At 41.9% G+C, this 22,282-nt stretch overlaps 1 protein-coding gene across 1 annotated transcript; it reads right to left on the bottom strand.

Annotated features, from left to right (window-relative positions):
* Positions 1 to 3,289: 3,289 nt before the first annotated feature.
* Positions 3,290 to 22,000, bottom strand: LOC103361557 (neuroligin-4, X-linked-like). Its single transcript, XM_008287669.1, has 8 exons — positions 21,571 to 22,000; positions 20,462 to 20,614; positions 17,117 to 17,302; positions 15,807 to 16,257; positions 12,052 to 12,265; positions 10,212 to 10,336; positions 5,552 to 6,161; positions 3,290 to 3,697 (listed from the first exon to the last, which is right to left on the bottom strand). The coding sequence occupies exons 1-8, from the start codon at positions 21,686 to 21,688 to the stop codon at positions 3,290 to 3,292; spliced, it is 2,265 nt and encodes a 754-aa protein (XP_008285891.1). The 5' UTR covers positions 21,689 to 22,000.
* Positions 22,001 to 22,282: the final 282 nt, after the last annotated feature.

The following is a 22,282-nucleotide window of genomic DNA, read 5'->3' as shown; positions in this document are numbered from 1 at the left end:
TGTATCCTGCAGTAGCCAATACCAGAGTTTCACATCTGGTGACATTTAGGTGCTGGTAGAGATGTGTTTTCTGTAAATGATTGCTTCGCCAGAGCCAGAGAGGGGAAGATGGAGCAGGCTACAGCAAATAGGAGCATGACAGAGCCTATGGCAGGAAAAAAAAAAACACTATGAAGAGTCCAAGAAGAAGTTTCTCCTGCTCCAGATAAAAAAGAAACTCAGCACTCAGAGGAAGGATTAGAGTCTAAAAAAGGCATATTTTGTAACATCAACAGTGTTCGTATAATTACTGCTATTGCCAGAAGGGGGGGACAAAAGTTCTGCAGGTTTAGCCACAAATGAGATATCAGGTGGTGAACTATAGTGGAGACAGTAGGTGGAGATTGCTCGCTGTTCCTGCATCCTTTCAGTCTTAATGCTAAGCTAAGCTAATTGCCTTGTTTCCGCTTTTCTGAAAACGATTAGTGACAAATCCTTGCTTTTGACGATATATTACTGAAAGTTTTCACATATACATCACCTGGAAAGTCCTACGACAAAGAATCGTTTCATATATACCCATGAGGCAGCTTCCTCGAACATACAATCTGAAAAACATACAAGACATTTGAAAATGCTCGTAAATTGTAAAATACTGATATTTTTATTTTTCAAAAATGCAGCAGAAATGTTTTATGCTTGACACAATCCAGCCATCCGCTGAGTCAGTAAACCCATATGAAAAAAATATTCAATCAAACATCCATTAAATGTTAAGTTTTATATCGTTTTTGTAAAAGTTCTTTGCTTGCCATCCACAAATTTTTCAGCTTTCGTTTTTCACGTATTCGGTTTGACGATTAACTAAAAAATCTCTCATGAAGAAGTTACTTAGGATGAGAGGAGGTTAAATAGGCCTCACTGTGACAAAGCTGCATGTAGTCGCACAGATGAGGCTGGGACGGTGGGGGAGGACGGGGGGATACAGCCGGGGGAGGTAAGGAAAGGGGGAAAAGGGAAAAGGAGGAAATAACAGGAACATTGCAATACCAGTGACAGGGCCTTTGGTTGAGTTACTGAAACTGTTGTTGGTTGTTAGTTGGAGCAGAGGAAAGGTCAGATTTAGAGGCTTCCTCAAAAGCACCACATCTTAAATACATGACTGATCCTTACAAATTGTTTGGAGCTGATTTTTATAAATGCCTGGTATCTTATTGTAGTGACACAGTGAAGAACAAACCTCAGTAAAGTGAGTCATTACTTCCACAAGAAGTTTTTTGGGGGGTTTTACTAATTAATTTCACTTCTTCTGAAGAATGTCTTGGTGGAGATTTTTATTTTTTATTTTTTAAAAAAGGTTCCATTAAGAAGATATTAAGGCTTAAAAAGCAGCATGTTGAGAGGCGCGTTTGCCTTCGGTGTCGAGTCTTTCGCACTAACACACAAAGCCCATCGTCTCTCCTCAGCTCATCAATCAAATCTGGCTCCAAACAATTGACACCGTGGTGACAGGTAGTAAAGCAAACTCCAGGCTTCGCTATGTGGGTGACACAGCCACATTTTCCTACAGACTTTGGGTGACACTGTGGATAGGTTCTAAGCTACAGCCATTGTTGGAGAAAGGGGGTTAATAAACACACCTCGATCAAATAGTTTAAATCTGCGAAAGGGACGGGGATAGGTAGTTCAATCAGGGGCTCTTCTTAAAACACCCGGGTCCCTGGTGAAGCGTAAAAGGTCAGAAAAAAATAAGAGTTTTTTTTTTGGAATCCAGCTCTAAATTAGGACCCCCTGAATCATCACCACCTGTCTGTCTGTCTGTCTGCAGCGACATTTATCAGATTTCTTAGCAATTAAGGGGAAGGCCTTTGAGAAGAATATTCGGATCAAGCGCGTGTGGGGGGGGGAGCACAGTAGGAAGAGGGTTAAAGTTCAAAGGGGTTCATGGGTTTTTTTTGGGCTGGTGCTCAATCATCAAACCAATATTGCATTATCTACACAGTACAAGCTCATCATCCATGGTCAAAAAATTAGACAGGATGGCGTGAAAATGTCTTATACTTCAACGACTAAACGAGTATCTAAATGTTCACATAGTTAAGAATTATTGAAATGACAGTGCATAGCAAATATAGCCTTTAAATAAAGGTACTGTGTACATATTACAGTGGGTGAGATAGAAAGACGACCAGCCTCGTTTCAGGACATCTATACAATAATATAGTAATATCTGAAATGAAAGCAATAATGTGGTTAAATAAGTCATGTTTTTAATGCAAGAGCAGGTAAATGCTATAAATCATAATATATCATCTGTATCTTTCCATTCTATTTACAAGAGTTTTAACACATAGCTGGTTAGAGTGATTCTTCAGTAAGTCTGGCAACCCCCGTTTCAGAGGCCCTTTCTTCTTCTTCTGAACCTAATTTCTGTCTCTTGGCACACTTTTCTGTGTTTTTCGTATCACTCTATCTCCCTCACTCTCGCAGCTGTTAAATCCCTCTCAATGAAATCTTAATCTCTTTCCCACCACCATCTCGGTAACTTTTCCTTCAGCTAATGTTGTCTCTTTTTTTTTTTTTTTTTTTTTTTTTAATCTCCCATCCCTTCCCTTCCCTTCCCTCCCTCCCCTAACTTCCTCTCTGTCTGTTTTTACATCCATCTCTCATTGGAATTTTTGTTATTTTTCTCCTCAGCTTAGTTTGATCCTTGGCAGATAGGGCCTTTTGATCTTTTAATGGAAAAAAAAAAAATGCTACATTCACATTTCACAGGTTGTTCAAGTTGACATCAGCAGTCTGTGTGTGGTACTCCTTTTCGCTCAGTTCTACATCTGCATCTGCTCACCTCGAGTCCCAGCACGGCTTGCGCTGTGCAACTCAGGTACAGTAGGAGATGTAAATTAACTGACCCCCCTCCCCCCCACCTTGACTCAGCACTCCTCGTCTTCCTCCTCGGGTGTGGAGAAAGCAGATTTAATATCCAAAGCAGGTTTTGAGACGTTTGACGGATGTCTTGGCTCGCCAGGTTATGAGCAAATGATGCACAGAACTGCATCTCCCGGGATCCAGTTTTGTCTTCAGCTTCCTCCCCGACATGCAACACACACACACAGCTGTCTGTCTTTTCATCCTGTTACTGAAAAATGTCTCTCTGTCATTCCATCTGTAACAATCCTGCAGGGTAATTAGTAGAGGTATTTAAGTCTTTTTGTTTTATCTGTGTACGTGTGCATGTGTGTGTGTGTGTGTGTGTTAGTATGAGTGTGTGTGTGTCGTAGCTATGTCCCTGTGTGTACCTTTGCTGCGGTTATACACGCGTGGTGGAGTGTGTGTGCGTGGAGATGTGTGTGTGCGGCAAGTGCGTGTTACTATACGGGCTATGGTGTGTGTAACCCTGGTGAGGATGCCCCATCCTCATGCCGACCACCGATCCGGGTGTCATCGGGGTCATCGGCGTGGCCGGGGTGACGGGGTGCGACCCGGGGGTGACGGGCAGCGATCCTGGGGTCAGAGAGGTCATGAGGGGGACGTCGTCGGGGGAGCGACGCAGGGTGAGGGTGTAGTCGGGCGGGCAGGTGAGGCGCACAGTGTCCAGCGTGCTGTAGATGTCCTGGGTGTCCAGGCCGTCCAGGGCGTCCAGCGTGTCCAGGGTGTGGTGGTGGTGAGTGTTGTTCCTCTCGTCCGCCGACGCGACGTCGCACTCCAGCTGCTTCACCTGGAAATAGCGAACGGTCGGACAGGTGATGAGAGATCGAGGAGGAGGAGTGAAAACAATGAGGGCAGGTAGCGAGACGAAACTAGGGTGGCAACGGAGGGTTATTTTTACCAACATCACGCATTAAAATAAATTAGAGGGGCTGTAATATATGTCAAGGAGAGCTGTGATGTATTGATGTTGACTTTAATATTAAACAAAATAAAGAAATACTGATTAATGTTAATGATACAAATGTGATCATATCATAAATAATCCACAACTGTCTGGTTGACAGTCGGATTGTATTTTGAGCAAAATTAATTTGCCAAAAAATAATTAATTTGGTTGATCGTGTTTTGTTTTGTCATTGTTATTATTAATTATTTTTCCCACAATAACCGTGTTGTGAAAATCTGATATGATGACAGCCCCGTTATAAATTAATCTACCAAATATTTAAGTGATTAATCGCTAAATTATGACAGTTCTAAACTGCAAAATGTTTGAAAATGGTTGAAGTTTAGTCGCGTCAAGATTTGTGTTTTGTGCAGCCAACCTGCAGATTTTTAATTTACGATATGAAGCAAAGAAAAGCTCCCAAATCTTACAAACGTGCCTTTCATCTGCCTAGTTCTAGTCAAATCCTGTGTTATTATGGGAAGATGTTTGAAATCAGCATCATACATCATTATATAGTCATAAGCACGCATAATACAGTAAAACTTCGGCTGTTCATTTTAGCTGACATAAGACTTTACATGTACAAGAACAGATTCAAAGACTAATTTTGTTAATTTTTAAATATCATTTACCAGAGTTTATGTGTAATTATCGCATATTCACAGCATAAAAAGCCCACAAGTATACAGAAAACAATAATTAGTCCTATATTTAAAGAAAAACTGGCAACCCTTCTATCTGTGTGTTACTATTTCTGGCGTAGACACCTGCCAATTAAGCAAATATGTCTCTAAATACACTTCCACTCTCTGCAAGCCTTAATTTACTTAAGTGTAAGACTCATTTTAAAAACACCAACATCACACATTAAAATAAGAGAGGCTACATTCCTGAGAGCGCCGGGGCACGACTGCACCTGTTCCAGAGCCAGATTTAAGCAGCCGCACATTTGGCCTGGCCTTTCACCGAGTTCAAATGAAATCCACCCTGTATCGTGCCATTCATCAGTTCATTAGTTTAGGTGATGCTAATCTGCTTTTCCTACCCAGAATCATGCCTAACTCAAGCGTAAATCACAATAATGCGTGCTAATGCAAAAAAGAAAATCTTGACTGTTGCATACAAAATGGCAGAAAATACCACATGGAGAAAAAAATGACAGTCACAACAAATAAAACACAATTTAAGCTGCTGTCGTGTTCAGCTACATTACTGTAGTTCAATTGCCAATTAACACAATTTGTCAGCCATAAAAGATATCTAACATTTAACACTCACTGTGTGAGATTTCAAAGCAGCACAGAGCACAAAAGAGGCCAAATAGTGTGTGGATGAATTAGAGGCAATTGGAAGCAATTCAAGCAATTGTACACAGCTCGCACACACACACACACGCACGCATGAAAACACTAACAGATACACACACACACACACACACACACACACTCACACTGATAATGCCTGCTGATGACAGGCTGTGTTTTGCAAGAGTGCTCCTCTGGCAGCTGCTCCACTGACAAGACAAGAGTTCAGTCATGTCGTCGAGCAACCTCAACCGGCTTGCTGTTGCTCAAACTTCAAACAATATGGCTGATTATTAACAATTAGCATGACTGTTTCCTCATATAACGTGCTTTTATGTGGTCACATGAGCACACAGAGGCTTCAGTTGTGATGAAATGATTGGCTCACCTGTAATGACATCAGTCCCTCCCCTTGCAGGTGAGCGGCTACATCCGCGGGTGTGATGTCTCGTCTCGGCGGGGGGAGCGGACGTGGCCTACGGTGTTCCAGGCGCCTTTTGTCTTTCTTATAAAGCAGAGCCGCGAACGCGAGTATGTTAAGAAACAACAGTGAGGCTCCCACTGCAATAGTCACCGAGAGTTCAGTGGAGTAGTCCTCATTAGGGACACGGACCCCGTTTTCCCCTCCGTCTTGGCCGACAGCGGACTCGGGCGGCTGCGGGGTTCCTCCCTGTGAACCCGGGTGACGCGTGCTGCTGGGAGGCCAACCTTTGGCCAGACGCTTGGTGTAAGAATACGGGGTGTCGTCCTGCGGAGAGGGACTATGCGTGAAGGACGACACCGACTGGAGGAGCTCGTTGACGTGATGCAAGTGAGGAACCAGCTGGAGCCAGAAGGAGATCTTGGTGGCGCGGTAGTGGTCTCTGACGCGGGGCTTGAGGCCGATGTGGAGGTACAGCTGCTCTTTAGGGGTGTACTTAGACCAGGCGACTTCTTCGAAGCGATTGGGCTTTGTGTGGATGAACTTGGTGTCTTGAGGAACTGGCTGGTTCGGATCACTGGAAAGACAGAAACACGGAGTTATTTAATGTCTGTGAAGACTCTCAGTCATCCAGGTCGGGGTTATTCTCGTAGATTAATTGTGGGACTTGCTTGAGTTCCTTGAAGAGCAAGTCCAGGTGCCACGATTAGTCTACGAGAAGAGTTATCTAATCATATTTCGATGGATTGGCGTTATCCAGTCTTGTTTGTACACTAGAGAACGTAAACTAAATGTCCTCAGCAAAACTAAAATACCTGAAAGCTGAGAGTATCTTAACCCTTTATGGGGCATGTGACCATATTTGGTAACTTCCTGGGACATTCAATATGTCCGCCCTGTGCCTGTCCTTGAGGTTGAAGAACCATGTGCACTTGGATTTGGTTTTTATATCAGTGCCAACATCACAACCTTACAAACAAATGTTCCAGGCACTTTATAAACGCTATGTTACTGGTTTGCATTGAACTTTTGAGATTAGTGCCACTAATACCACGACCCCAATAAAAATGGTACTAAATGAACTTTCCAAGCACTTTATAAATACTTTTTTAGTGGTTATGGGTATAATTACCTCAAACTAAAATGTTTCTAGCTGAATGTTTTTTGCAGTTTTTCTTTTATTTATTATGAATTCCCTTTAAAAAAAAAAAAAAAAAAAAAAAAGTAGATGGGCAAGTTACCATACATGGTAATTTTATTAACCTTGATTTGCAGCCTTTTTTTAAATTCACAAAAGTAAAAAGATCTTGAATTATCCTTTAATAACACCCTGGGGTTGAAATTTTCAGTTTTCAAGTATTTCCAGGACTGCCCCTATAAAGGGTTAAGATATGAAAAATCAAGAGAGAATAAGCCTCAAAAATAATAGTGAAACATGACAGCGATGTAGCAGCATACAGTTACTATATATACTGTATATATGTAAAAACAACAACAACAAAAAAAGCAAAGTACTCAACCCCATTCAAAGTTTTTCTCTTTTACTGGTTTTCAACATTGAATAAAATGTAGCTTTTTGGACAGGACTTAAATAATGTTTGTAACCAAAGGAGTAATTAATAAAGAACTACTTGATGAGCATCAACACTTTTGCAATCACTTATTTTACATTTTAAATTCTTCAGTAGTTGGCATTACTTTGTAGAAATCTGTTTTCGCTTTGACATGAAAGAGTCTTTTTCGTCTCCAACAGTTAAGAGTTTACAAAAACCCCCACAAAGAATACAGCCACATTAACGTTTGATCAAATTAATTATTAAGTAATTAAAACGATAAAAAAAAGTACTCCATTAATCTAGTGCCTTGTTTTCTACCACTTGTGGTTCCCGTTTTCGTTTCAAGTATAAATACCGATAATTTATTCAACTTCTCAAATGTCAGGGAGTTCGAACAGAGCTGGCGACCGTCCTCTGAGGATGCTGAGTTTCTCTCAAGCCGGCCAACAGTTTCACCAGACGTCTTTCTAATCGATATCAAAGTGACAAAAAAAAAACACACCAGTGGCAAAAAAATATTTTGTGCAAAGCAGAACAAGATTTATTTACCTGATAACAGCTCAAAGGCAGCTTAGCTGTAGATGTCTGATTTTCATCCAGTTTACAAAACATCCCTGTTAATGCACAGCTCCAGCTCCTGCAATCTGAGCTGCTTCAAATCCACATTAGAGACGAAAAACGCGCAGTGAAGACACTCTGAGAAATCTCTCCTCTGACACGTACGGACAGGCGTTTATTTGTTGGTTTACTGACTTATTTGTGTCAGCAGCCAGAGTGTTGTGAATGAAACAGCGGCACATCTTCACAGACTTGCCAGTTATGCGCTGTGTGCTCACTTGTCAATCAACACCTTATGAACGGCACAAAAAGGCAGCCGGCGTAAAGACCTACCGTCACGCAAACACACACAAGCTGAGGATTTATACGCCCACACGGAGGCTTACAAAATATACATCAGGGAGCATCGCATCTCTCCCGTTAAATTGAGCTGTCGCAGAGTTCCATCACCCTCTGAGGCACTCTCAGCAGAGTGAAATCTTTCCTCGGAGAAACTTCCTCCTATTGATAATTGAAGTGCACGCTGAAATCTTCCCTTCCCTCCTTGGCGATTTTGCTCCGCGGCTTGCTGCGGTGGTAATGGCAGACTATGGGATAGAAAGTGCTAACTTAATGCGCTGAGACTGCCTTAATGCATCTGCATTAAAGACAGCTTCTTCTTCTGTTTTTTTGTTTCATGCCACAGTCCAAATACGTGAGAGCGCCGTCCGGATTCTTTATGTTGTCAGATAACAAGGCGCCGCGGTGTTTTAGATCAAGGAATAAACTGCAGATGTCTCTGTAAATCTGAAGAGGTCTCAGTGGAGGGAGCCTCAATTGGATTAATTACTGGTAATTACTCACTTCGAGCACTGCCGAAAGAGGGTCCATCCTCAACAATTACTTTTATCTTGTATATCATGTCGGAGTGGAGAGATAAAATGTACTCTTATCAGTATGGAGTGTCAGGTTTGGGAAGTTTTAATGTGGACTCTATCTTTAAAAACATTTTTTTTTTAAAGCTACTGCCGGATTATTTCATTTCCAATTCCGTAAATTGGATCTCTCCTAGCTGCTGGCAGTTTTTTTTCTTTTTTTCTTTAATTTTAGAATGTTGAATAAATTCCCTATCTCAAGGCGTCTGTTTTAAGCATAAATGACTGAGAAGAGAAGAGAAGAGAAGAGAAGAGAAGAGAAGAGAAGAGAAGAAGAAGAAGAAGAAGAAGAAGAAGAAGAAGAGATTTATCCAAACAGCGCCCAATCAATCAATTCCCTTCTTCTTTTAGGACATTACCTTGGCTTTCCTCAAGGACTTTTTCAAGAACAAGGTCCCAAAAAAAGGAAAAACCTTGTCGAGATTTTGACATGACAGAGAACCTTTGTGCAGCCTTTACCAGAATTAGTCTGCCGCGCTGCTTTCATGAATGTGTCTAAAGTTCTGTCTTTTCGTCAGACATCAGAGACCTGTTTGAAGGAAAAGACATAATACCATATCCTTCGCCTGTGAGCTCATTATTTTTGTTGCTCTAAAACTTCGGTTTTCCCTCTAATGCCGCATTAAAACTCTCTCTCAGTTCGAGCTTCCATTCCAAATGAAGCCTCGGATGTCTGGAAAACATGTTTTTCTGTGCTATTAAAATGCTACTTATCTTGATGGGAAAACACGGTATTTAGGCTGATTTATTATTCCTGCAAACTGATGCCTTCATCTGATGCATTTATCCAAAAAATGGTTTTCAGCTAATGCAGAAACTAGTTTGTATGAATGTTTTAATGGGAAACACATTCGCTTTTTTCCCATTTGTACATTAATCAACATCATGGTGAATGTGCCGGTGTTCAGCCAATTTACAACCGCTGTCTCTCGGCCAGATGGTGAATTATTAATTCACATCTATACCATTAAACTAATGCTTCAATTATCAACACATTTAAATGTCCTCTGTTGTCGCTGTGTGTCTTTGATTGTCCTCTTTCTGCGCGATCGCTGACTGATAACTGTGGCTCCCTTCATCTTTACTATTAATCGATCCAGCAAATTAAACATATGGAGGGGTATCAAGCACAGCTAAGTGGAGAGGCACTGCGCTGTTTATCTTGATAACGCCATAGACTTGAATCTTGGCTGTCTTATTTCAAGCTTGGAGAGGATTTGTTCCTGTAAAATCAAGAGTGAGCTGTCCACAGTTACAGCAACAACACTTCACGCTGCCAAAACCTTGTCTCTGCGGAGCCGAAGGGAAAAAAAAGAAGCGAAAAAAACGGATGAGGAACAACTGATCTTCCATTTACAGCTACGCATTTCCTTAAATGTGATTAAACGTCCTGGATTTAATTCATTGCCGTGAGATATTTCCTACATGTGGATGGGGATTAGGTATTAATAGCCATTAGATATTAAAAGAAAGCTGAATGATGTGCTTTGTTTTCGTCTTGTTTTCTTGATTTTTCGCTGCGAATAGTGAAAAAGAACGCTTTTCACACAACAACAACAACAACAACATCTCACATCAGTGTGCATTTTAATAGCTCACCCGGTCTTGGCAAAGTTGGTCCAGTATGTCATAACCACTGCGCTCAGCATCACGTCGTTCTTGGAGAAGTTACAGTTGAACAGATCAGTGGGTCCCACCATGGGCACGCCGAACACATAGGGCACCTACGCACACACACACATGCTCACGATGGAATAACTCGCTGCTGGGAGTCCACAGATTGCATCGATTCCCCGACGGCAACCGAATCGCATCAATCTGCTTCACATGTGAGTGAGGCGAAGCTAAACTCGGGTCACTTACTCATCTTCACTTTCAGTTTTAAATAAATCAAAAGAAGCACAAAACTTTTCCTCTGTCACGATGTAACACAACTACTGTAAGAAAGCTGTAATCATCATGTAAATGTATGTGAGAAATGCAACGGCGTGCAGTTTAAAGTCAGATCCGGTAGCGGAGCGGCATTTAATTGGATCATATTTTTCATATTGTGGTATTTGAGCACTTTCATGTTATATCATATCTCATGTTTATAATGTTACTGTCAGTTGCAGCGGTTGGGGCGCAGTATTTTTTATTTTTTATGCATTCTTATATCTTATGTTAATGTCATTTTCCCACCAGCAGTATTAAGAGGAGACCGGAGGGCTTCAGCAGCGGGGAAAATAGAGCTGTTATGTAAAGACTCACTTTGCTTCCTCCTCGCAGTCACTGTCATAGGCTATATATATATATATATATAAAAGACTGATGTAGCTGTGGGAGGGCCAGCAGGGGGCGACTCCTCCGGCTGGAAAAAGAAATCTGGTTGTACAGAAGTCGATGAGAAAATGACTTCTCAGTTGATATGTAAAGATTTTCCAAACGCCGAAAGACTTTTTGAATACAGCACAATTTCATAAATGATGGTCCAATTTGATGTCAAATCAAAATATTAGGTTTTGGGGCGGGGCTACTTTGTGATTGACAGGTCAGTACCGTATGGGCATGCACGGTATCCTTCTCAGGTAACGTCTCATTCGCTCGACAAGCAAACTCGAAACTTCAAAACAGTAGTCCACAAAGCGACGGGTGAAACTACATTAACAACATCCATGTTTTTATATCCAGTCTGTGGTCAATGCACACATGAGCTGAGCAAAGTTTAAAATGTTCAAACCAATATTCCTCTTTTCAGGTGAGTCCCCTCATGACAACAAGAGCATCAAGGATAAAAATGTAGACATGCTCATTGGGTATTGTGGGTTGGTGTTGTAGCATGTAGCCTCTATTGTTGCTGGTTTAGTGCACAAGCTCATTGTTGTGTTTAAATTGTGAGTATATTACAAATCAGCTAGATTACAGCATATTTCCTTTCATTGGTTGCTTTAAATGTTCAGCAGGATAACTGTACACATTGTGACACCTGTACAGGTATTTGTGTTCATTGTATGAGGTTATAAACAAGTCATTACACACATAAGCAGAGGAAAGTTTGTGCCCTTATATCTTTCATGCAAACAAATCCCCTCTTTCACGACTTATTTAGATAAAAAGGACAGCTTCAAAGTTCAACCTGCAGGAAACTAAATTCTATTAACACATCAAACATTTCGAGCTCTAAATGATTGCTTAATTCCTCGCGTTAAGCACTTTGAACACATCAATACGAAGCAGCATCTGAACCGAAAGCTCCTGATTTATCATCCGAACACTGCAAACTTCTTTGAGACATCAGTCATCTGCATTTTGCCTCGATTTGCTTTTAAAGTTAATTACCCAAACTAATCACTGCATTTTGTGAAATCTTTTCTCCTCCATTTGATATCGGATCTCATCTCTTGTGTTGCTGCTTAAAGACACGTCTTTTCTTACGGATTAATCTGTGCGTGTGCCTTACCTCGTCACCGTGGGCGGAGTCGGCCCAGGGCGGCGTGGCATCGCTCTGGCAGTGGTGGTAGAAGGAGTAGAAGTAGGTGGGAGACCCGTACTGGGCGTGGAGGTCGGCCGTGGCGATCGCTGGCGCCACCCACTGGTGGTCCGTAAAAAGCGCCACCAGCGTCTTTCGGCGGGTTTCTGCATTGTCGCGGTCCGCCCAATCCGTGTACATGAACCTTTAATAAATAGATTTAAAATTAGCCAACAGTCAGTCCATCATCTTTAATCTGTCGTTGCTACTGCAAAAAAAAATGCATAAACACAAGAAACATCACCCAGTGTTCCCATAAATATGCATAAATATATAAATATGCTTCCATTAAAATCCTTTTAAGGGAGTAGTTCAATATGTTGCTCAGGACATTTCTTGAGAAGAGTTTCATGAGAACATTCTTGTCTCGCATGTGTATTAAAATAAATGTGAAGCTACAGCCAGAGGACGCTCAGTTTAGCTCATCAGCATCTCTAAAACTCACTCATTAATATGTTGCATCTTTTTCAAACTATTTATTGATTCCGACGCCGCTTTCCTGGACTTAATCACTGCCCAAAGGCAAGAAGCCCTCAATGGGAGGGGTGGAAGTAACAAATTACATTTACTCGCATAATAGTAATAAAATCATTTTTTTCTGTGTCTGTGCTTGTATCTTCTTCGTTTTTATAAATAAGCAGTTTGTCTTTTACCTAATTATTGTTTGTCCCACATATTTTAACTACACTAGCATTTGTTACAGAGTAAAAACGAGCGTCGCAGGAAAAATGAGAACAAAAAGGAAGCTACAGCAGCAGACGTGAAGCTGCAGGTTTTACAGGACAGAGCTTCATGTCACAGAGGAGACACTCAGCACTTTATGCAACACATACATGTTCTCTGAAAAACGCATCAGAGCAATAACATGAAAGATGGCATCCTACTGAGCAAAAAGAATCAGTGATTTTACATCGTTAGCATTGTTTGAAAATTTGATTTATTTATTTCTGCTTATGTTTCACCCCTTTCTCTCTCTCTCTATACATATATACACATTTATGAATATTTATTCTTTATTTTTATTCATCTTAATATTGTTTCGGTGTGGAACAGGTTCGCAACGCATTTCACTGTGCGTTATACCGTGTATAACTGTGTTTGTGACCAATAAAGGCCTGAAATCCTTGAATCTTTACAAAGGTTTATTTTTTATTTTACAGATTTTTGTCATTATTTTTCAAATCCACAAAAATATCAATAAAATTATGGCGATAAACGGTGCATTTACATGTCTAAAGTAAAATAACAAGAAAAACCTGTAACTGTGAATAACCACAGAATTTCCTTTTTTTTTTTTTTTTTTTTTAAGAATTTTGACATTTTTTGACCAAAAAATCCTTAAATAGCCTCACACATTCATTCTAATCTCACATATATGCATCCATTATCTATACACGCTTTATCCTCTGCAGGGTTGCAGGGCAGCAGGAGGTCACTTAAGGTGAAGGCAGGTTTCACCCTGGACAGGTCGCCAGTCTGTCACAGGGCTACACAGAGAGATGATCAACCAAGCACACTCATTCTATATAATAGACAAAACTGTTCAATCTAAGTAAATTAAACAGTTTTTATTTTTCATATTAGATGCAATCAGTGCCAACCAACAGAAAACGACTGGTTTTCTCATTTTACACAGATCTGATTGGTAAATGGTGTAATGACAGAAGTTTTCAAAACAAAAAATGTTGAATAGATGTGCATCAGTTTATAATATCTACAAGCAATCTGTCAAAATACCATTTTTATCCCTTTATTACCATTTATGTAGATAATTAAACTGTTTTAATATATTAAACAACAAACAGCCCAAAACTTACACAATCATATGTAAATTAAATCTACAAAATGGATTTGAATCATGAAAAATGACCGTGCTTTCATGAGATTGTTATCTTTATACTATTTTACAGTTTTTTACAGTGTATGGTGCAATTGTTAAAACCAGAATTAGTTTAACTAAGGAAAAAAAAAAAAGGAGCCTAATTAACCACTGATTTAATGCACCACCCGGCAATCGCGTTAAGTGATCCAAATCAAACACATCCACTCTTGCATGACCAACAGGTGCATGCTGGGTCCAGCTGAGAGCTAAATCTTAAAATGCTGGATCCTCCAGCTGTGACTTCTACCTTCACTGAGCTTCTTCACTCAGTGAGGCGTGCACGTCTGCTGCGACTTGCAGAGCGCTCATTCGGCTCGCTGTCTGAAAACTTGCAGCCAGACTGAGAAGACTTTGCACTTTGCATTGAGAGGGAACAAAAAGAGAAGTTGATCCCAGAGCAGAATAACGATCGGACAGGTGAGTACAGCAAACTGACTGGGGGGATGTTTGTCCAGGGGAGAAGTCCAACTACCACTGCGTTGCCTAGCAACACAGAGTTTTGTGTGCTCGCTAATACACGTTTGTGGGCTGCAGCTGCTGTGAATATATCTGAGTTTTTATTGTTGAGAGGATCTCTTTTGATCGCCATATGGGTGCCTCATCTGTTAATTGTTCTGAAATGGCTAAGTATCTGATTTATGTAATTTAATACAGAGGCATTAGGTTTATAGACACCTGCTGCATGGGTTTTGTTCTACTTTCTGGTAAATTACATTTGGGTTATAGGAAGCTAGTTGTATATTTGGAACTTATCATGAGGCTGCAAAGTGCCTTTTGTTCTATATTTGAACATCGAGCCTCGGTGCAGCAAACCCAGGAAAGGTAGAAGGATGTTTCACTAAATTATGGCCATCATTACTGTTAAAATTGCAAGTTTCAGTATCTCACCTAACCTGGAATCACCACTCCTAACTCTCTACTGCATGTCCTGTCATCCTGGTAGACAGACCCGGGTAGTTATAGAAAAGCCCAAAAGCAAAAGTCCTTTTCCTTCCAAACCTTCACACCAGGAGCAAAGAGAAGAACCACTCTGAGCTAAAGCATGGACTCTCTAACCTACTCGGTTAGCATTTCACAGTAATAAGTGTCTAGTGGTTGTTTTGGTTGTCTCTTATCGTATAGATTCCTTAATGCCTTGAAGACAAAGGAAAAGCCAAGATAGTCCTTAATGATGTAATCCCAGGTAATGTCAGTCTATTCAACTGTTCTCATGAAGCAATTTGCAAGTTCTTATTTGTCTTTTTCTATTTTATGTATAGAAAAACATCATCCATCCATCCATGCATGCATTTGTAACAAACAAAGTATTGGACCAGCTTCAATGTGCACTCCACATCAGATGTTACTCCCTTTAGTTTGTAGCTCAGAGGTTTTTGTATAGTTAAATCAAGAACCTCCGCTCACCCTTTAAACAATTACCCCTCTTACAAAATGCAACACGATCACTCTGCGTACATTTTACCTCATTTTCCTTTAACTTTTCAAATAATTGTACCTTCACTTGGGTAAAATTCCTCCAAAGAAACCGTATTTTTTACTTGAGTGCTGTTTTCCAATCCTCCTTCCACTAAACAAACAAGACGTAACGGGTTAATTTGTGGGCTTCAGAGACGCTGGACGCTGCCAGGCTCGCTCTTCCTCCTGTTTATACCAAGCGAAGCCCAAGTCTCCTTACTGTAGCTTCATATTTAATGGATGGGTGTCAATGTTCTCATTTAACCCTCAGCGAGGAGGCCGACGAGCATATTTCCCAGAATGTCAAAATATCCCTTAAACATATTCAGACGTTTACACGCTCACTCACCGTATGCTCTCTCTCAGCGTGTCCCGGCCCTCCGGGTATCCGTACAAACTATCCACAAAGTCCGACACGGCGAAGTCAAAGTCCTCAGCGGTGACCCCGTCCTCCGAGTCCACGATGCCCTCCACAAACTTGACGCCCTCGCCCTGATTGACCCCCAGCATCACGTCGTAGTTGAGGAACTCTCCCTGCTCCATCAGGATCTGGGGGTCATCCGGTATAACATCGCCATCAATCACGGGGGCAAAAGCTGTGTGATATTTGGCCGGCGTTACGTTCTGCTCCACCAGCTCGCGGTAACTCCGGCCCTGCAAGCAGGCGACCAGTTGCGTGCTGTCGTCGATGCCGCAGCCCACCCGTTCGCCGAGCTGCCGGGCGTACTTGCTCGGCTGGTAGTTGACGGCCCAACTGGCTAAAGCGCTGCCGCTCTGGATGATGGCTCTGTGGAACAAGTCTGACACACATGAACACACAAACATGAACACAAATATGGGAGCGTTAAGTATATACAAAAGAGGCCAATGTATACATTTATGAATGCACATGCACACATGCTTGAGTGCGTTTGATTACACACTGGAGGGGGGGGTTACATTTGCACACATAAGCAGATGCAGGGAAAAGCACTCACACGGGAATGCATTATGCAAAACTATGACCAGTCATGGTTTGAGCACCAGGTTATAGTAGGTGAGGGTTAAAAGTTAAAAAGTTAAAAATAATACAGCTCTTAGCTATATGAGTCAGAGGCTGGCTGTATTATTCAGAGAATTCAAAGGAGGGGTTTTTTTTTTTTCTTTTTCCGGCATTAAGGCCAGTAAATGAAGGCTGTGTCGCTTCACTGGAGACACTGAAAAGTTTCATAAATGTCAGAGGCTCCACAGCACCTACTACCAACTATCATCAGTATCTGGTAGAAATAAGGTCCTCTGTGCATCTTCTAGCAAACTGCAGCTGGAGCAGGTGCCTCTTAGCTGGAGGACAGAGGATTTTCAGAATACAAAAAAAAGAAAGGGGGACAGGAGCACAATGCTAAATTCACAGGCTTTTATTGGGCGAAATGGGGACACAGTTCATGGCAACTTATCTTGTAATAGATTTAAGATCCCATTTCAATTATCCAATGACAATTATGCACCTGGTTGGGGTTCAATCAATCTGTCTGTCTCGTGTCTTTTGACTCTGATGAGGACACAGTAGAGTGTCTGCTAATAAGATGCTGTTAATTTTATCAGTGCACTCCCGTCCTCTCTGCATCTCTGTTCATGCTATTCATTTATTTTAAAATAGAAAAACTTAAAACTGTCTCTTACCCTCAGAGTAGTGAGACAAGGTGAGGAGGCTCACGCAGGACGCCCCAGCCCCGGATCCAAACACCGTCACCCTGCTCGGATCCCCCCCAAAGGCCGCGATGTTCTCCTTCACCCAGCGGAGAGCCTGGATCTGATCGAGCAGGCCGTAGTTCCCCTTTGCCGCCTGGTCGCCGGTGCTGAGAAATCCTACAGGCAGCCAGAGAGAGAATGTTAAATATGAAATCAAAGCTGTGTAGAGTTGAGCAAACTGTGTTGAAAAAGAAAAATCCATCAAACGAAGACATTCTTAAAGAGAGAGTGTCTCTGTCTCGCAATTGTACAAACATGAGCATGCAAAGGGGGGTGACTGGTTGGATATGAGCTCAGCCCCACTGTTAAGATCAATTATGCACATGTTGAAGGGAAAAAAATGGGAGTGGATCAAATCAGCAAGGTACATCCATATTCATATGAGAGAATGTTGAATTACACGCAGGCATTAACCTACACATGCATGCAGCTCTCCCATATTCCCTTTACTACGAACGCTAAGTAAACACAGAGGATCCTAATGGCTCACTCCACCACAGCAGTATCTCATTACTGCAGGAACTCATTTCTACCAATCTCATAGCACATAAGAGCAGCTATAATGAGGAAGAAAGGCGGCGCTAAAATAATACGTTTCATCATTTATGCACACTTTGTCTGGGAAAAAAAAAAAAAAAGGATTCATTTAGAACAGCTAATTTCATAAATATATAGTGTATGGTGTGCTTTAATCCTGCAGTAAAATTCGGGTCAATCTTTCAATGTTCTTTACAAAAGAAGAAGATAGTCCAGCTGATGACACATTATGTGCATAATTGTACATTGTTCTGCACACACGGGCTCACCTCATACATCCGACTTATGATGACAATGAGGAGGAGGAGGAAGATGAGGAGGAGGAGGAGGAAGAACTGCTCCTCCAGATGATGGTGAAGATGGTGATGATTGTATCGGAGATGGTGAACAACACATAGGATGGAGATGAAGACACAAAGAAGCATGTCGGATTGGCTTTATTTGGCTCAGAATGATGATTACAGCTGCAGCAGCCTTTTTTTTTTTTCGCCCCTCCAAGGTCAGAATTAAACGGTATTTTGTTTCAGCCACTAATCACATGCAGATTTATGCCACCTTATAAAATCAATAACTAATGAAAGCCTTGAAAATCCGCATTTAAACGCATTTTAACCTTTTAGCAGGTATTCTAGTTGAGTCCACTCTATTTTCATAAAAGTATTCTCTGCTTAATTAAAGGAGAACCCAGATGTGCTTCTTTCCTCTAGATGAGAAACACATCACGTGCACTCTTTAAATGGCTCGCATGTATACATGATCGATAAAATGTGCTAAAATTTTATGACACAGCACAAGCACCAACATATTTCTAAAGAAAAACAACCAAATGAGGTAAAATTTCCTTCATTTTGCTCATTTTTCTGGATAAATCCGCATAATTCTTATGACAAGCATCATTTAAATACATGATTTTTTTAAAAACGATTTTAACTAATGGTCTTTTTTTTTTGCAAATAAAACAAAAACATACTCGGGTAGATTAAAATGAGTCACGAGCATTACATAACTTTAAACACTGCTGCACAAGCTAAACCAGACGATTAATTATAAAAGATACGATATCCACACATTTCTCTAACCTGCCAGCACATTTTAATTAATTTCATCATTTGAATTACTAAATGGTGGGCAATTCCTTATGAGCGAGGGCTTTTTTCTTTTTTTCTCCCCCAGTGGAATGATACGTATCTTGTGCACTTGGCTTAATCAATATGAAGGCAATACTGTGCTCACACAAATGACTCAATACTCATGCCTTCAGGACAGTACAGTAAATGATGCCTCGTGCTTCTGTATGTTTTTAACCCTCCTGTGGCCTTGCTCAGGCTTTGTATTTTTAATTATTACAGCACAACAAAAAAAAAAAGAGCCTAAATGCCAGGATTCTGAGATATTCTATTTATTCAGCCCGTGAGCTTCGGAAAGCTGTCTAAAATTAGAAAAACCACAGGGAATCATATTTTCGCTGTTCAGAGAGCAATGAGTCAGAGAGTCATGGAGGTAAAAAGGATCAGATTTGAGTCGATGCTAGCAGTGGAAAAAATTGGCTTCAGGGGGTTTATTTCCACTAGGGACACCCATACTGAACATGTTTTCACTCAAAAAAAAACACAAAGCAAAACAGAAAACAACAAAAAAAACAAAAAGGCGCTTTGGGTAAAAAAGAAAACAACTCGCTAATGGTTTTCACATTTTATAGCTCGTTGAAGGATTAAACAATCCAGATGGTTGAAGATACTCTAAATTTGATCACGAAACTGAACGGTTTTGTTGAGACATAAAAAACAACATTTCATTTTAAGTAGAACTGTCACATCCTGAAGGAAAAGCTTCAGATGATGAGGAGGGAAAAAAAGGGAACTGATCAGTAAGGAGCTGCCGAACGTTAAATAAAAAAAAGGAAATTGCATTTACGAGCTACACATTGCGTCAATCCTCTAAACTACGGCTCCTCATCGTTAATAAACAACAATACGACACCCCACAGGAGAGGGAAAACACAGCAACTACACGTTTTCTGTGAGTGCATCACTTTGTTCTCTACTGCGATGTGAGTGACAAGCGAAGCTACATCTAAACGCTGATGACTTTCAATGCGTTGATCATTTTTCCCGGCTCTGATCAATCCGGTGAGTCATCCGCTCCCATCGCTTATCCGTTACTACCTCTTTCTTATCCTCCTCTGCGTCTACTGTGAGTAAGAGATCCATCGAACAGCTGAATTCCCAACTTGCGTAAATGCCACCGAGATGCGTACGACGCGTTTCCAATTATGAGCCATTCGTCATCCTTCTGGCGAGGCCCGTTCATAAAGCAAATGACTGTACAGTAGGTGCGTGAGACTGCAGTGATACCCAGAGCACCTTAGCAGCCATTGCACCGCTATTGTTCTTGCTCAAAGGGTGGAGCGTCGGCTTTGAAGCCCAAATACGGGCATTTTTGATGTGGATTGTTTCACTATTGACTGCTTCCTTGTTGCTTGCATTCAGGGCGTCTCCCGTAAAATCCAATCAGCACTACAAAAGGAAACGCTAAAGCACATACAAAGCATCTATTTACCAGCACAGTGTGATTCCCAAGTGGCAAAATGTATATTGCTTAACACTGAATGGAATATATTAACTGGAAAAAAACAGGTGAGTCTATCATCAATGCTAACAGAATAAACTACACACTCAGAGTACAATCAAATTACAGACATACAGAAGACATGTGTGGCATAAAACGTAGATTATTTACCCAGTACTCCCAGGCGGTAGTTGAGGGTTATGACGATGACGTTTCCGTAGCTGGCGAGCACGCTGCCGTCCATCATGTTACCGGTTCCTTCTGTGTAAGAGCCACCGTGGACGTAGACCATCACCGGCCGCTGACCCCCCTCCTCATGGATGTCTGAGGAGGAGAGAGAAAGGAGGGTCAAGATAGATAGATAGATAGATAGATAGATAGATAGATAGATAGATAGATAGATAGATAGATAGATAGATAGATAGATAGATAGATAGATAGATANAGATAGATAGATAGATAGATAGATAGATAGATAGATAGATAGATAGATAGATAGATAGATAGATAGATAGATAGATAGATAGATAGATGCAGCAACATATGGTCTGAAAATGTGTTCAAACGCCCCTGAAGCACCTGATGCCACTTTTTTTTCTGCATGTCTCTATGCACAGATCCGCCCACTTCCCTCCTGCTTCCGTTCTGTGAATAAACGTCGAACTCGTGCGCGTCTGAATGTTCACGTGTCAGTTTTTATGCATCTCAGCCTTTGATCACTATGTGAGCTTAACACATACAAAAAGCAGAAACGGCCTGTGCCTCCCTTGCTTCCCTATGCTTCACATCACCCGGCCTGCTTTTTTTTTTTTTTCTCCAGCAGGTGGATATAAATTGAGGTCGTGGGAGTGTTCACTATAATTGCTTGTGTGTGTGTGTGTGTGTAGGGTCACATGCATGTGTATGAACCAATATGTATGCATGAGTGAGTCTGTGTCCTTCCCACTTTCCTCCACAAGTAAAGGCGTAAACCCCGTGGCGACTGACGCAGGTGTCTGCATATTAAGTGTCGGTTCAACCAGCGGCGTGCAGAGAGGTAAAGGGAACAGGGCACTTTAAAAAAAAAACTTTGTTTATTTGTTTAACAAAGGTATATCTGTCCCCTGACAGGATGCTTCCATGTTTAAATTATCTGTCACAGTCAAAATGCCACCCTCAGGTGTCATTCTCTTAGCTCACGTGTGAATTTTAGTGTAAAGTGAAGCTAAAGCCTAATCCCCTCCCTGCATCTATTCAGCCCTGCCCCTGACAGCCGGTGCCCACCCACTGGGTCCACTCACCTTCCTCAGTGGGCACATAGATGTTGAGGTAGAGACAATCCTCGCTTTGGTGAGTGAGGTACGTCGCTGCTATATCCAGGTTAGCAGTGAGCCAGGATGGCATCATATCTCCCAGCATGCTCCTCTCATCCAACGACTGAGGGCACACGGGAGCGAACTGCGTCACATTTCGTATTCCCGGCCAGGGCAGCGGCGGCTCGGGCGCCTGGAAGCGCCGATCCCCCGTCGGAGGCCTGGCGTAGGGCACTCCCAGGTATTGGATGACGGGCCCGAGGAGGTCCGAGGGCAGCGGGGTCAAGATGCCCCGGATGCGGCCCTGCGCCGTGGAAATGACCGGCACGGTTTGTTGTGCCGACGTGGAGGCCAGATAGAGGGAGAGGGTGAGGCAGAGGGAGAGGAGGAGGGACGGAAACCCGAGGGGAGAGGAGAGGGACGGAGGGGGGCAAATTCTGCTGATCCTCGGCCCAGGCATGATGGTGGTGTGTTCAGGGGTAGCTGGAAGATGAGGGACAGGAGGGGATGGAGGGAGGGATGCGGGGATGGAGGGGAGGAAGTTGAAGGGGTTACGGATGTGTTGACCCTTTAGAGGTATCCAACACTCACACACAGCTGCTGCTCAGCTTGGCCCATAGCACATGCAACACACAGTGGCTGCTCTCGCAAAACAACCTTTATCCCCCCTCGTGTGTGTGTGTCCGTGTGTGTGTGTTCC

The sequence above is a fragment of the Stegastes partitus genome, unplaced genomic scaffold (assembly GCF_000690725.1).
Source record: "Stegastes partitus isolate 25-593 unplaced genomic scaffold, Stegastes_partitus-1.0.2 Scaffold511, whole genome shotgun sequence".
NCBI classification, from domain to species: domain Eukaryota; kingdom Metazoa; phylum Chordata; class Actinopteri; family Pomacentridae; genus Stegastes; species Stegastes partitus.
This window is presented reverse-complemented; position numbering and strand designations above follow the sequence as displayed.